Below are 17,359 nucleotides of genomic sequence, written 5' to 3' on the forward strand. Positions count from 1 at the left end.
CCCCCCCACACACACAGACACATACACACACAAACCCCCGAAACAAACAAAATCAAATGCAAGAGAAACACTAGAGCAGGAGATACGTTATCGGAACTGAGAATCAAAAAAGATTATCTCTTCCGAGCAGTCTTCTCCCTGGTTGAACAGAAAGGATTTTCTTATAAAACAAATAAACATAGTATTCTGTTTACACAGTTAGCTTTGTAAAGAACATTCTTTCATCTCCATTGGACCCAAAAGATTAAGCCAAGACAGAAGAAGCCTTTAAGAAAATCGCATTAGTCATCTAGCTATCTGCTACTAGAGGTTACAGATAAACATTAATCGGCCCTCATGCCTGAGATGTCCTCTTGTATCTTGTCTCTTCGAACTTCGAATGTGGAGGCAAGGACAAAAAAGGAAAAAAATAAATTAATTAAATAAATAAAAAGGACAAACGAGGAGGAAAAAATAGTGTTTGGGCAAACAAAGTAACAGATAGGCTACTGAAGTCGACATGATAAATAAACGTCTAAAATCTAAAAAAAAACAAAACAACAACAACAACAAAACAAAATAACAAACAAAAGCAAAGGACTCCCCCCTCCCCCAATAAAAATCAAAAATCAAAACAAAAACAGAAAATAAAAACACGCCTCGCCAAACAGCAACAACAACAACAACAACAACAACAACAACAACAACAACAACAACAACAACAACAACAACAACAACAACAGCAACAACACCCCCCCACCTAAGAAAAGCAACTATTGTACCAGAAATGATATATTATGGTCTGACTTGTCTAAGACGGTCACCAAAGGACGATAAGAAAAGAGATTGTTTTAGACAGATGGCTCTCTTACACGATGTCAAATTAAGTAAAAACAAACAAACAAACCCAAAAAACATAAAAGGTAGGGCATGAGAAGTAGCTATTTATAATCCCCCACTCAAATCCAAACAATGATAATAATAATTTATTATAATAATAATAATGATGATGATGATGATAATAATAATAATAATAATAATAATAATAATAATAATAATGATAATAATAGTAAAAAAATATATGATAAAGTCCATTCATGTAGCGGAGTTAAACTGAGAAAGTGCTATGCGCCTTACAAATATACCAAGAACACAAGTACCATAATACGGTTCTAATAATGGTAATTTCTCTCTCTCTCTCTCTCTCTCTCTCTCTCTCTCTCTCTCTCTCTCTCCCAAAGAACAACAACTGAACACACACAGTTACACAGACGGACGAAGACACACAGACACACACACATTAAAACACACACACACACACGCACACACATACACACATACACACACAAACACACACATACAAATCCCAGCCTCTTCAAAACACTTTCCCTGCTTTAATAATTCAGATATCGATATCAAATTAAGGCATAATAATATTAATATGCCCCGTGTTTTGAATTATCAGATGGAGCCGATTTGTTTTTTTGTTGTGAAAAGTGTTTTACGGCGCTCACAACTGCCTAAGGTCACATAAGCGGGCGTGACACATTTAACATTTTAAGTTTGGTAGGAATTTTGAATTTTGCCCGGGTGGTGGCTGAAGCCTACTCTTATAGATTTTAGGACCACCGAGGAAACTTTAACGTGCACACCTTGCGCAGAGGAGCTCCGTGATTTTTTAATTCTTATCCGAGAAGGCTAGGTATTAGATCTTACCTACCCTAGGATTACTGGTGAGGCTGAAAGACAGCTAGCACTAAGAAGGAGAAAGGAGTAACTTTTCCAATTATGAATCCTTGAAGCTATAAAAGGTATCTTAGTCACCCAGGTTTATCGGTACGTTTCCGCTGTGTCTACTATCTATCCTTTTCTTTCTTTTTTTCTTCCATTTTTTGTTTGTTTGGTAAGCGTTTTACGGTGCTCTCAACTGCACAAGGTCATATGAGCACAGGACACATGAAACGCTCTCAGTTGGTAGGACATTTTGAATTTTGCCAGGTTGTGGCGAAGCCTACTGTTATCGGTTTGTGGATCACCAAGGGACCTTTAACGTGCGCAGCTTGAACATGGGACCTCTGAGATTTTTCACCGTTGTCCGAGAAGGCTAGGTATTAGATCTTACCTACCGGAAAATCAGGAGTGTGGCTGAAAGACAGCTGTAAGAATGCGCCTAGGAGTAGCTGTAGAAAAGCTGCAGAAAGAGCAAGGAGCCCGGAGGAGAGGTCAAAGAAGGTGAGTGGGTGGGGGCAGAAAGTGGAGACGAAAGCAAACGACAGAATATTGCTAGAGAGCAGAAAAAGATGTGAAATGAGAAAATCTTAGAACAGAAAATTTTACCGTCGGTATTCGGACCTATTGAATGAGAGGCGAACACAACATCTTGACCTCTAGACCACGAGAGCCCCACTGCATGGGGTAATCGTATATCCGGGTTGTACGACTCGTGTAAATAAAACTGGGCAGGTTCCATGTGAGTCACATAATCCTTGACGAGACTGGGCAGGTAAAAACGTGTCAAAGCATTTGTTCAACCCATTTCTCCGACAAAAGGATCGCTGGTCTTATCTGTTTCTCAAGACAAGAACAAACGTGTTAGTCTTATCACAGCGATTCACTGTCGGATAGTGAGAAATGACGTCTTCTTCAGATCTCACCGACTTCTGTCGTAGGTTTGTTACATTTTGAGCAAAAAACGCTTCGAAGCCCGTGGTCATTATTCGAATAACGCGTGCCAATCGCTACCTCAGTGCTTTCTTGTCGTATCTCCATTTTTGTTTAAAACAGTGAAAATGTGACTTTGAGATTTTTTGCCCTTGTCCAACAAGGCTAGGTTTAAATCTTTCCTACCATAAGATCCGGGGTATGGCTGAAAGACAGCAGTAAGAAGGGACCAAGGAAAAGCAGTAGAAAGGCTTTAGAAAGAGTCAGGAGTCCAGAAGAGGGGGCAAAAGAGGTGACGGGGTGGTCGAAGAAAGTGGAAACGAAAGCAGACGATATTTTAGAGAGCGGGAAAGGATAGGAAAGGAGAAAATTTGAGAGAAGAACATTTTCGATAGCTGGCCGGATTCGAACCTGGGACCTATTGAATGAGAGGCGAACAGCTTAACCTCTAGGCCACGAAAGGGGCACTCCTTTTTTATATTGGAGCTCGTTCCACACATGTGGATCAAAGAAGAGAAAGGAACGCTCGCTGTATGTTAAGACATTTAGTTTTTGAGTTCAAAGAATGAGTAGTTTGTCAGGGGCTGATCTAAGGGGGTTGGGTTTGATAACTTCAGGAATTGTTTTAGTTAATTAGGGGCAGTATCCTTTCAATATTTATAAGAGAAAACTGCAATTTTATATTTTACTGGCAGCCATTATGGTTTTTTTAAATTTGCTGCTATCTGGGCTGATTTCTTTTGTTTCATTGTCAATTTTGCTGCTTGATTTTGGAGTACTTATAATTTTGACTATTTTTCGCCCTCAGACAGGATAAAATATCATTACAGTTGGTATGGTTATATTGATGTCCATTTGTAGTTCTGGGAGATTTCTAATGGCTTTTAATTGTATTTCCATCATCATCATCATCATCATCCTCATCATCATCCTCATCATCATCATCATCATCATCATCATCATCATCATCATCATCATCATCATCAGCATCATCATCATCATCAGCATCATCATCATCATCAACCTGGCTGTCTCCAGAAGAAGTGGTTGCAGCTACATCACCAGCAAGTTTCAAGTCTTTTAAAAATTCTAACAGTGTCTAACAACCTTAGTAGCTAACATCTGACACCCATAAGAATAGGACACGGTACAGACCCCCCCCCCCAACCAAACCAACTAACAAACAAGCAAACAAACAAACCCCCAACCAAACCAACTAACAAACAAGCAAGCAAACAAAAAAAAACCGCAGCAAAAACAAGCAAACAAACAAACAAACAAATACACAGACAGACAAATTTACGACAAACAAAAAACCCAACAAAAAAGAAACAAACCGACAATCAATCAAACAAACAAACAACCAAACAGACAAAAATAATTATCCAGTTGTTAAACTTCTAGGCTACTACCTATCGTGAACATGTAAAGCCCAGATAGGACATTTATAGCAACATAATATTATAAGCTGCACACGGTTAGCTATCAGCAACATTCTGTCCCTCTTCTCTGCCCCCACCCCTAACACCAATTTTACAGTTGCCAGCAACGAACAAAGAATGTAGAAGTCATGTGGATTTTCTTAAATCGCGGTCTTGGATCTGGAAGAACGAAACGTTATTATGCAGAGTAAACACACACACACACACACACACACACACACACACACACACACGCACAGATAAAGGAACTCGGGCACCCCATCCCCCACCGTTTCTCTCGAATAGCGCATGTCGTCGTAAGTCGTCAGGATTGACACCACATTTTCAGGCTCGGGTAACCTTGGGAAGAGCCAATCCTATTTAGATATCATTTTTATCTCCCCAGTGTCAAATATGGTCTCTAAACAAGGAACAAGAAAGAAAAATCAATGCATGCGAAATGAGGTGTCTCCACAAATCCACCAGTGTCACCAGAAGAGACCACGTAAGAAACGAAACCATACGTCTATAAACTAGAATACGACCAATAATAAAATTCGTAGAGCGTCAAAGAGTCTAAACGGTTTGGACATCTAACCAGAATGCCCCAGAAACAACTGGCGGGTAGAGCTTACAACATCCGAGAATCTGGCTTCAAATCAAGAGGAAGACCAAGAAAGACCTGGATGGATGGGGTTAAAAAGGTGCGTGAACAACATAACATAATATCTATCACAGGCGCTACACACATAGCACAGGACCGATACTTGCACCTCCCCTCGGTATCCTAAGGATACAAGAGAAAGGAAAACGTAAGAAAGGAAAAGTAAAGTAAGCATTATCTGACCAGGCGGGAACCGCCACAGCTTTTACTGCGTGCACAGACAAGAGCTAACCATTAAGAAGAAAATGAAGCGATCGGTTTACTAGAGCTGGGCAATGAGTCGCTTTAGCAAAATTCGGATCATATGTAAGTGCAACTCTTTGGCAAATAATTTGATATGAACCGCTTCGGCAAATGGGTTAGAACCACTTCGACAAACGGGTTAGCATCACATCAACAAATGGGCGCACCCACTTCGGCAAACGTGTCAGGAAAGGGAGTTAAGAGTCGGAATTCGGACAATGTTTCATTGAGGATTATCCGGTTATCCTGATAGATTATCCGGGTTTTGCCCACCTCTACGGTTTACCACAGAATAGAGAATATGCTACACATTAAGATGCTAAGGATAATTTTCATAATTTTATGTTTTCTACTGTTTTAAGCAAAATCAATGTTTTTCGTCTTTTTTTTACTTAAATATCAGCTTTGGAAGGCAGAAGAGAGAATAAAACATACACAAAGTTTCAAAGGATTGACTTTCATTATTTGTATCGCGACGTTGTGGAATCAGGCGCCTGTCAATTTTTGGGCATGTGGAGTTACTGGTGTCATTTTAAAACGTATTCATTTGTCTTGCTTTCCAAAAAATAATCCATTCATCTTTTATACAATTAGAGATATTGGCAATGGAAAAATGTGGGAATCACCTGGTTTCAGAGGTAAAATTTGCAAGAAAATGGCCGCCAAAGTTAAGTTATTTCCTTGTTTGAGAGTCCGTGGAAACTGAAAATTTATATTTTTTGTGCCTTTAATCAATGTTTTCAATGAAATCCATACAGAGATGTATTCTTTAACGGACATAGAAGGTGATGAGCCAAGAAATGAAAAATCGATACAAATTCCCAAACCTGCAAAGTAAATATGCCAGTTTCTTCAATTTCATTATTTTGACAAGCCCCTGGTTGCACCACGGTGTCTCCCATTTATTTTACTCCTGTTATAATATTCAAACAATCAGCTCACCACAGAGGAGAGAATAATACGTTGGGGGCTCTCGTGTTCGAGAGGTTTCGGTGTTCAATAGGTCTCGGGATCGAATCCGGACAGCGACGGAAAAATGTTCTTTTCTATTATTTTCTCCTTTCAACTCCTTTCCTGCTCTCTAACAATGTTCTGTCGTCCGCTTTTGTCCCCACTTTAGTCCCCCCCCCCCTTTCACCTCCTTTGTTCCCTTCTCTGGGCTCTTGATATTTTTTGCACGTCTTTCTATTGTTACTCCTTGGCTCCTTCTTACTGCTGTCTTTCAGCTACACTCCTAATCTTATGGTAGGTAAGATCTAATATCTAGCATTCTCGGATAAGGGTGAAAAATCTCGGGGGTCTTGTGTGCAAGTTGCGCACGTTAAAGATCTCTTATTGGTCCAAAATCGATAAGAGTAAGCTTCTGCCTCTACTCGGCAAATTTGAAATTTTCCTTCCACCTGAAAAAGTTTAATGTGTCCCGCGCGCTCATATGACCTTAATATTATGCAGTTTCGAGTGTCGTGAAACGCTTTTTCAGGGTGCGTGCCTTTTGCAGATGGGGTCGGCGGGTCGGGTCGATCGCACGACTCGGTAGCCTGATATTTCGGGTCGGCCCGACCCGACCAGCCGTAATGGGCACCCCGTATCCCCCCCCCCCCCCGTCAAAAAAAGAAAAGAATAATAAGATTTACTCACCCTTTTTTCCACCCTTGTGCTGAACATCTCGCCTTGAGCAAACTCTGTTCATTTGTCCTGTGAGATAGCATCAACAATAATAATAATGATAATAATAATAATTGCATTTATATAGCGCATATCCATGCTCAAGAGCATGCTCTATGCGCTTTACAACTATCATTATCCCAGCAGACCCTTTGAGAAAACTCAGAAACATTTTCGGCTTCTGCGGAAGTATACAGTGCAAGCTGCGGATTTCATGTTCTCAAACACTATTAAACTTACAAGATGATCCACTGTCTATTGCCAGGTACCCATTTCCACCTGAGTGAAGTGAGGAAAATTTGTGCAAAGTGCCTTTCCCAAGGACACAATGTCGGGCCCTGACGGGATTCGAACCCACAACCTTACAGTTGCGAGTCCGAGAGCCTAACCACTAGGCCACCGACGCCACAATAAGTGAAAGATCCGAAGCAGTCATCGGTGATTATGATTCGTTGTTTACTTCTCTGTCTGCTTGGTTAATACACAGCCCCCCCCCTCCCCCCTTCCCTCCCCTATCTAAGAGTCGTATTTTCATATCATCAGTCTGATAAAAGTGCTCTCTGCTTAATTTTTTTCATTTTTATTTTTATTTTTATTTTATTTATTTATCTATTTATTTATTAATTTTTTATCATTTTTTTGGGGGGGGGGGGGGGGGGGTTCTTTTTTTAATCTTCTTTTCTACTTTTCTAGTGAGAAAAGGATATGCAAATTCAAGACCATTATCCCAATTCAAATGTCTCATAAAGTGAAAATGTCTGTTCATTATTGTGTTAATTTATTCATGAGGTACCGTCTCATGCTTATTTTTTTCCGCATTCACCCCCCCCCCCCTTATGGAGTAATTAACTTTCCAGGAAGTAGTATTAAATAGCAAAATAAATAGCATTTGTATTGCGCATAACCCCGTTTTAGAGCAAGATCTATGCCTTTTTACACGACGTTATTAACCCTTAACATCACAAGACGAGACAGGCAGAGAAATGAAGAAGTAAGAGCAGCTATCGGCACTGAGTCCTGCCTGCGTTACATAGAAAGACAGAGGATTAAAATGGTTTGGCCACCTGTTACGCATGTCACCTGACCAGCCAGCCTTGAGAGCCTACAACACCAAGCCCTCAGGCTATAAAGGAAGAGGAAGGCCACGCAAAAGGTGGATCGAGGGTGTTCAGGAAACCCTAAGAAAACAACATCACAACTGAAAGAGCTGCGGAGCTGGCCTACCATAGAAAATTGCATTCTCCCCTCGACGCTTAACGGCAACAGAAGATGAAAAAGTAAAAGTAAGTAGTAGTAAGTAAAGTATTAACCCAGCAGACCATAGAACACATTAGAAACATTCTCAGCTTCCCTGGAAGAATACTGTGCTAGCAGCTGATTAGGCGCTCAAACACTAACAAACTGACAAGATCTTTCATAGCTGGGTACCCATTCCCACCTTGGTGAAATGAGGAAAATTCGTGCAAAGTGCATTTCCCATGGACACAACGTCGGTTCCCTGGCGGGACTCGACCCCACGACCTTACGTTTGCGAGTCTGAGAGCCTAACCACTAGGCCAACTACACCGACGAAGGATAAAGCTTTCAACTAAAATTCCATCTCAGCGGTAGGCTTTATGAATCTGCAATTAAATGTCAAGGAAAACCCCGTCCTAGAGGGATAACAACGACTCAATAGACTGAGCAAAATGCACAAACGTTGTATTATTAGAGGTTTTAAGGAGCTAGCAACTGTATGAGGTCACATGAGCGCCAGAAGATTAGACGTGTTACAAGAGAGTAACAGATGTAAGAAAGAAGAAGGGGAGATACGGACGATATATGTTTGATAGGAAAGAAGAAGCAAACCTCACCAGAGCACCCACCAACCACCCACTATGCACAAACAACAACAACAACAACAACGACAACGACAACAACAACAACAACAGCAACAACAACAAAACCCAACCCAACCAAACTTCATCATACGGAAATTCAACATAAGTCCTCTGCGTACGACAGCAAGAAGCCTACCCTCTGTACCACCACAGACGCCGGCTTATTCTTGCTCTAATAAAGGTACAAAAGAGTGAACAATCTTAATATTATACCCCCCACCAACCCCCCCCCCCCAAAAAAAAACAACAACAAAAAAAACAACACACAAAAACAATAAAACCCAATCCAAAAAAACAAACAAATAAACCAAAAGCAAAAACGAAAAACAAAGACAAAAACAAAAACAAACAAACACGTCCCCCAAAAACAACAACAACAACTACAACAAAAACAGACAACAGCAACATTTAAAAAAAAAATCCTCATTTCAGATATTTCTATGTACCTTCCAGCCCCGTACCTTTATCGTACCCCCTTCCCCCGAAAACCAACGACAATCAACCAATCACGACAACCTCAATGTCTTCCCTTAATGTAAGTCTCGAAGAGATAACAAGGTAAAATCCCGGAACTTGAAGTGGGATTGAAACTGATCAGGGTGAAGTGTGGCAGGGTCGATGAGTGATAAGCTTGGGGCTTTCCGTGTCACAATGGTACACTTATCGTTATTGAAACGTGACTTTGTCTTTTTTTAACCACAGGGAGGGTAGGGGTAGAAAAGAAAAAGGGGGGGGGGGGGGAGGAGGTGTGTGCGTGTCTGTCTCTCTGTCTCTGTCTCTGTCTCTGTCTCTGTCTCTGTCTCTGTCTCTCTCTCTCTCTCTCTCTCTCTCTCTCTCTCTCTCTCTCTCTCTCTCTCTCTTTGTAGGTGTGTTTTGGCGATTTCATTAGGAGGAGAGACCGACTGGGAAAAGGGGAGGGGGGTATTTCAGGCTTCCTTGCGCTCCTGTTGTTGTTGTTACTGCAGCTCCGTGTGTGTGTAGTAGCCTATCCGTTCAAAAAGTTTGGAGCCCCGAAGAGCGTGCTCTTCGCCAGGGCCACAGCCTCCCTTGGGTAGCGGGTGAGGCAGTCCAACCTCCCTGAATCCTCCCCGAAGAGATGCCACCGCCGGACCTCCGTGGCGGGGCATCTCTGCAGCCAGTGCTCCAAATCTTGGGGTTCCTCACTGCACAATGGACAGGTTGGGTCCGATGTTTTGTTTATTCTATTTTTGTAGGCCAGCCGCCCAGAGAAGTGAGACATGACCACTGACGATCACTATTTCATCTTGAAACCAAACTGTCTATTCCCCCTTTTCCCCGTCGTTCTCTCCTGCTAAAAAAATCGCCAAAACACATATACACACAAAGAGAGAGAGAGAGAGAGAGAGAGAGAGAGAGAGAGAGAGAGAGAGAGAGAGAGAGAGAGTGAGAGAGATAGATAGAGAGAGAGACAAAGACAGAGACAGAGACAGAGACAGAGACAGAGAAACAGACACGCACACACCTCCTTCCCCGCCCCCTTTTTTTCTTTTCTACCCCTACCCTCCCTACATACTGCTGCTGTTACTGTTATTGTTGTTGCTGTGGTTATTTTCTTGTTTTTGTCGTTACTGTTGGTGCAGTTGTTGTTGCTGTTGTTGTTGTTGCTACAGTGTTTCGTCTTTGTTATCATTTCGTTGTGTTTTTATCATGGTGTTTTGGGGTTAGGTAGCTTTGGGGGACTAGATAGTTATTGGAAATAGAATTGGGTAGTTTAAAAAAGGGGTGTGGGAAGGGGGGAGAGCACAGGATGGTCGTGTAGTATTGAACGTTTTATAGTATTCTATTGACAATCGAACCTGTCCTATACGACCACCCATTGTCGAGGAGAAAAACTTGCTTTGGGCAGAGTTTGTTGCGCTTTTACTTAAAAAAAACAAACAAACATGTAACTATATCGCTGTGAATGTACTATATACAGTTTTATCAATTGTTGATTATTATCTCGAGTTTGGTTTCAAGATGACATAGTGATCGTCAGATGTTATTGGGATAAAACTTCCTGAAGTTGACATAATAACTTTTTATTTGCTTACAATTATTGTAGTACATGTAGATCTAGGTACCAGAGACTAAATTTTCACACAAACTGTATGACAAATTCATCTGTTTTAATGCATGTGAATGGCCCATGCCTCTTGGAATTGCAAAACCATTCTTTTTCCTCTCAGTCAATGACCACCTGCATTAAACATCACCTGGACAAACAGACACTTCCCATTTCCACTTTACGTCCCCATACTCTGGTCTTACAACCAAGCTCTGGTTTGAATTCGAACAATTTGCCTCCCTTTCCTCTCTTGTCGTCCATTTTTCAATGAAAACTTCCTACAACACCGTCTTATATACACAGAACACATAATATGGTCGCTTTTAAGCACAAGGGGGGCTATCCCGAAAAATGCTGTTTTTTAAAAGAAAATTGAAGGTAAAATTTTCCCCCTTTGTTCATTTTCTTTAAAAGACAAGGAGAGTTTTCTCTTAACCAAACACACCAATGAAACCAAACTTCTCCAAAAGGTAGGTCAATGCCCATTTTTGGTGTGGATTAAAATTTCTTGAAACCCCCGAAATCTGGATTAGCCTGCTTGTCCTTAAAAGCGACCATATTATACTTTACCATACATAACGAATAATAAGGGACATTTCATTGGAATAATATATGTCGCGACGCTCGTCAATTTTGGGACATATTGAGAACGTGGTAAGATCATGGAAAAAAATATTAATTTATTTTGGAAACAAATCAAGTTATTGACGATTGAAGGAGGTGGAGGTCACCAGTTGATTTCAGAAGTAAAATTAGCGAGAAAATCGCTGCCAAATTTGAGTTATTTCCTCAGCTTGAGAGTGAATGGAAACTGAAAATTTACATCTGTACACATTAAATCAACGTCTTTCCGTAACATCCACGCAGAAATGTGTTCTTTAATAGATATAAAAGTTTTTGAGTAAAAAAAAAGGAAAATTCGATAACAATTCCTAAACCCGCCGAAAAATGCCAGTTTGTTGTCTTTCATTTTTTGACGAACGCCTGAATTCACCACGCTGCCTTGCATAATGTTGCTGTTGTTCATTTTAAAACTGGAAACAAGGGGTAAGAGGCTACATCGTTAGTAGCAATCTATTTTTGACGTCATCTGGTCTGGGTAATAGTTAACTATCACGATTAACTTTACCAATATCCACAGCGTATTGTGGAAAAACATAAATATATCGAGTACATGTAATTCAAAATCCAGCACATTCTCACAATAATCATCAAGAAACTTTCAAAGCTGACAGTTTTCTGTCCATTCATGCAGTTCCTTTACACACATGGATAACCCAAATGAGTTTAAAATAAATTAATGAGGTAGACACATTGTCTTAACAAGTCAGTCCCCAATCCCTTACCTAAGTAGGTACACGTCAGTCCCCTATCCCGCACCTAAATGTGTACAAGTCAGTCCCAATCCCAAACCTAAGTGTGTACACGTCAGTCCCCAATCCTAGAACTAAGTGTGTACACGTCAGTCCCTGATCCCATACCTGTCTGTGTACAAGTCAGTCATCAATGTCCTAGAACTAGAACTAAGTGTGTACAAGCCAGTCCCCAATCATAGAACTAGACCTAAGTGTGTACAAGTCAGTCCTAAATCCCACATCTAAGTATGTGCTTGTCAGTCCCCAATCCCACATCTAAGTGTGTACACGCCAGTCCCCAATCCTTCCAGAACTATAGCGCGGTCAAAAACTCATTGCGCAACTTATACTCAAATATCTCTTTAACAAGTCATTCAGTGTCGTCCATACTTTGCACAGCAGTTTGAGTTTATTTTTCTTAACTAAATCATATTTTTTCACAACAATTTAGGCTAGATTAAAAAACTTTTTTTCATAAATTTATCTAAAATACTCTAAATCTCCGTCACGCTGAAAATGAGATTGTTCACAGCAGTTCCCGCTTCTCACATACATTGTGCATACGCATATGGCCTACGTCACAGCTCACCAATGACACTTTTTAAAGGCAATACTTGTCACAGGAAATTAATTTTATAGTGAACACATTTTTTTTTGCTCTTAGGGTTCTCAAACATGCGTTTTATAAAGGTGGTCACATTTGGAAAAAAAACGGACTTGCTTTTAAAAGGGATATTGCCCCAGCTGTAGACCTTTTAAAATCTGGAGAAACCACCCACTTGGATATTCTAATAGTATTTATTAAGGATTTTTTTAGAATACAGCTAACATATGTTTAAAAAAACCCAACAAGTTATTGTGCAAAAGCTGGGGAGTCTATGTTCGATAGTGTAGGAAATAGTTGACAACAGGTTTCGTCACGGGTGTGTACAACCAAAGAGTCTACATAACAAAAGGGGCCACTCCTCTCTTTGAGCCAATTAAAAAAGTGTCCTGAAAATTCGGTGGCGCCCTCTTCGCAAATGCACATCCTTTGCGAACAGAGTTACCCTACTTGTGTTAAAAAAATCAAAGTGAAACTAGCAAGTTTTTTAATACATTTCGGAAGAACGCTTTTTTAAAAAGGTTACGCTGACTAAAAACCTCTTCCAGAGGAAGGGGTGATTGTTTTCTTCGTTTAATTTGACTTTAGAATGAAAGTAAAAAATGAAAGTGAAATTTAAAAAAACACACCTAAAACTCCGCACTGAACGAACCCGAACTGCTGAAGAACAGCAGTCGATCTACGCACGAAAGGAGGTGCTATTCCTATTCTTCTTCTAGAAAAATGAAACGAAAGAGAGCTTCAAAACAGACTGCAGCGCCATCTGAAGCAAAGAGAGGATTTCCGGCGGACACTTTTTTGGCTGAGTGGACCATCTTGTTATGTACTACTTTTGGTACAAATCAGTCACCAATTCCTATCCAATGTGGTGGGTAATAATCCGCCGCCTTGAAATCGTTCATGAGGAATGTGCCATTCCCGGGATACCCAGAGAAATAGATGACCTTTCCTCCGGTCAGCCAGCCGGCCCACCAGCTGTAGGTACCAGCTGAGATAACGGCGTGGCTTGTTCGCGCCAGGAACGCCAAATGAAGCTGGGGCGAAGCCGAGCTCAAAACATGCACGTCAGGCCTCTTGATATTGGCCGCGCACCATTTGAGATCGTCACTGGACACCACAAACAACAGCGGAGACGTCTTTGGTGCAACTTCTTTGATCATTCTGTCAAACGCTTTGTAGTAGTAAGAAGGTGCCGGGGTATAGTAGCCCAATTTTCGGTGCGTCATGAAATCCCCTCTCCTCGCATGCACGCCAACCAGAGTTCTGTTGGGAAATTTCCGTCGAATTTCTGCCTCCAGATTTTTGGCGTCTGCTGAAATATTGTCTTTGAATCTGAATTCTTTCCTCAATTCATCTTGCGCTGATTCGAAATATTTCCAGGACTGACGAAAGCCAGACATTGTGATGTTCTTCTCCGGTAACTTGGTAAGCCTGATTTCAAAGATGCCAAAGTGTACACCGGAAACTACCTGCCAGCTGAAAGAAAAACAAAATCAAACGATGAGTTTATACTAGATCTAGGTATACAATAATGAACTTTACATTTTTGTGTACATCGCGAAATATGAAAAACACGATTTCCAGAGGCTCACACCTGAACAAACTTTGCTACACAAATCAAATATCTTCAGTCAAGGGTCCCTGGTGCATATACTAAGCTCAATGTTTTTCAAAGATATCCAACTATTCAAAATGATCAAAATATGGCCTGAGAAATGGTCTAGAAGCCATTTTCATATTTTTCCTTAAGGGAGGTAAACACGACAAAATTTAATCAACTTCAGAATGTCATAGAAATTGACCTCTGGTTTGATAGATACACATTTCATACGAGTACATACAATTAAAGAGAAAGAAAAGCGCTTTTGCATGAAATTAAAAGTAATTTAAAAAAAAGGTTAATATACGCATCTCCTGTGTCTTCAAAATACCCATACATTACAACCCCCCCCCCCCCCCCCCCCAGGCAAACGTGACTATTTTTTAATTGGTAAAAAAATCACCTATCATTGATGTTCTTGTAATTGTTCTTGTAAAGTGTTTTACGGCGCTCGCAACTGCATAGGTCATATGAGCGCGCGGGACACACCTAATATTTTCAGTTGGTAGGAAATTTTGAATTTTGCCCGGGTGGCGGCCGAAGCCTACTCTTATCGATTTTAGACCACCAAGGGATCTTTAACGTGCGCAACTTGCACACGGACCCTCCGAGATTTTTCGCCCTTGTCCGAGAAGGCTAGGTGTAGATCTTTCCTACCAGAAGATCAGGGGTGTGGCAGAAAGACAGCAGTAAGGAGGAGCCAAGGAGTAGCAGTAGAAAGGCTGCAGAAAGAGTCAAGAGCCCAGAGGAGGGGGCAAAGGAGGTGAGGGGGTGGGGGCAGAAAGTGGAATTGAAAGCAGACAACAGAACATTGCTAGAGAGCAGGAAAGGAGGTGAAAGGAGACAATTTTAGAGAAGAAAATTTTTCGGTCGCTACCCGGATTCGAACCCGGGACCTTTGAATGAGAGGCCAACACCTTAACCTCTAGACCACGAGAGCCCCCTATCATTGATAGGTACACATTATATACATCAAATTAAAGAGAAAGCAAATGTCTGTTTCGGAATAATTAAGAAGAAGAGGAGTAGACTACACTCCAATGCATTCATCTCTCCAGTCTTCAAAATAACCATCATAATATTCTAACCAAAAAGTTGGACATAGCCCTCCAATCTTAACATATTTTTTACAAATGAACAATTTTTTCGGTGCTAGAAAGCATTAATAGAGGTAAACGTATATGCAGGGCAGGATAATTAATTGTAAAAAAAAAAGTTCTGAATGAAAGAACAGCGACAATAAAAACAAACAAATCCAAAACAGTAATCCAACACGCAAGTGCAAGATAACTTGACCGACTTGAAGGATACTGTTCCTGCTGCTGCTGCTGCTGCTACTACTACACTTACTACTACTGCTGCTGCTGCTGCTGCTGCTGCTGCTGCTGCTGCTGCTGCTGCTGCTGCTGCTGCTGCTGCTACTACTACTACTACTACTACTTTCCTACCAGAAGTTCAGGGGCGAGGCTGAAAGAAAGCAGTAAGAAAGAGCCAAGGAGTAGGGGTAGAAAGGCTGCAGAAAATGTGTCAGGAGCCCAGAGGAGGGGGCAAATGAGGTGAGGGGGTGGGGCAGAAAGAGAAGACGAAAGCCGACAACAAAACGTTGCTAGAGAACAGGAAATGAGGTGAAAGGAGACAATTTTAGAGAAGAAAATTTTTCGGTCGCTACCCGGATTCGAATCCGGGACCTTTGAATGAGAGGCCAACACCCAACCTCTAGGCCACGAGAGCTCCCGTCTTACACTAAGAGACACGTGACTACTCACACGTACACTACGCTACGGTCTTATTTTGTTAGTCGTCGATCTGGCAGTAAAACATCTACAGTTATAAACTAAAACAATAAGCAAAGAGCAACCGACCGGTCACAGCCGTGGGAAGTGTTGAAGGTCCTCGCGTGTGTTATTTGGAAAGCGTTCTGCATGTCGCTGGTCCTGGTCAACAGAGCTGGGATACGTCCTTGAGAACGGGCCACGCCCACAGTGGCGGCGTACTCAAACATCTGGTTGCCAAGGCGACCATTTAGGCCAGTGCTGACAAACAGCGGGCAATTTCCAGTACTTTCTTTTTCTTTTTCTTTCTTCTGCCGAGTTTCGTTTCCTTTGAGGGCGTCTGCTGTCGGTCCCTGAGTTTGCCCGTCGGAGCTGTGGTTGACGTGTTTCGGGACTGTCTTACTTTGAGTCTCTTCCCATTTAAGTTCTATCAGTGTAACAGGTTTGATCTGGGGAAGTGAAGCAATAGAGAAGTATTCGTAAGGATGAAAGGAACGCAAAGCGAATATATACTACAAAAAATGAGAAAGTATTCGCTGTGGACGCGAGCACTGTGACAGGGTTTAGGAACTTCTCCTTCCACCACACAAAGGACACGAGTTCGATTCCTAGATAGGGAAATATTTTTCATCGAGTACCTATGGTGCTTGCTATTGATAAAAGTTAACCAAGAGATCAATAGCTTATCAACAAATAATCATTAAATATATAGAAATGAGTAATCAATAAGCAAATAACAGAATAAATGAAAACAGTAAATTAACAGATTATACAATAAAAACAAACAAGTAATAAAAAGTGAATAAATTATACGAAACAACATAAATGGATCAACAAATGAAAAGACAAACGATATAAAATAATAAATAATCTTAAGACTTTTTACGGAAAATCTGAAAACAAAAATTCATTTTCTGAAGTGAGAGAAAAGAATATTACTACCTTAGACATAAAATCCCCACGGCCAATCCTTCGGACGTAGATTTTGATGACAACGACGGCCACAGAAAACACAAAGGCTATGACCGTCGCTTTTCTTAATGTAATCATAGTACAAAATATCATTTGTCTCTAGACAACTTGCTTTTCGTGTCACTGCATTACATTTGTTTTTAAAAAAATCTCAAGACTGCTACAGCTGACTTGAAATTGACAGAAGTGAAGCTTAAAAATACAGCCGTTCTGGGTTGAGTTGACATCATCCTGGGGCGTCTTTGGTGTTGAGATCAGCCGCTTCGATGTCGCACGCAGGAGACCTGGGGAATATGAGTGTGTGTGTGTGTGTGTGTGTGTGTGTGTGTGTGAGAGAGAGAGAGAGAGAGAGAGAGAAAGAGTATTTGTGTGTGTGTGTGTGTGTGTTGGTGTGTGTGTGTTTGTGAGTGAGTGTGTGCGTGTGTTTCTGTGTGTGTGAGAGAAAGAGAGAGAGAGAGAGAGAGAGAGAGAGAGA

The 17,359-nt window shown here is 41.1% G+C and overlaps 1 protein-coding gene across 1 annotated transcript in view; it reads right to left on the reverse strand.

Moving 5' to 3' along the window:
• Positions 1-13,319: 13,319 nt before the first annotated feature.
• Positions 13,320-17,359, reverse strand: part of LOC101848385 (galactoside alpha-(1,2)-fucosyltransferase 2) — a 9,922-nt gene continuing 5,882 nt past the window's right edge. The window contains exons 3-4 of the mRNA XM_035972501.1: positions 16,003-16,361; positions 13,320-14,016 (exon numbers count right to left, since the gene is read on the reverse strand). Of these exons, the coding sequence (XP_035828394.1) occupies positions 13,383-14,016; positions 16,003-16,361 (993 nt within the window). The 3' untranslated portion in view covers positions 13,320-13,382. The remainder of the gene's footprint in view (positions 14,017-16,002; positions 16,362-17,359) is intronic.

This window comes from Aplysia californica, unplaced genomic scaffold (assembly GCF_000002075.1).
Source record: "Aplysia californica isolate F4 #8 unplaced genomic scaffold, AplCal3.0 scaffold00715, whole genome shotgun sequence".
NCBI lineage: Eukaryota > Metazoa > Mollusca > Gastropoda > Aplysiida > Aplysiidae > Aplysia > Aplysia californica.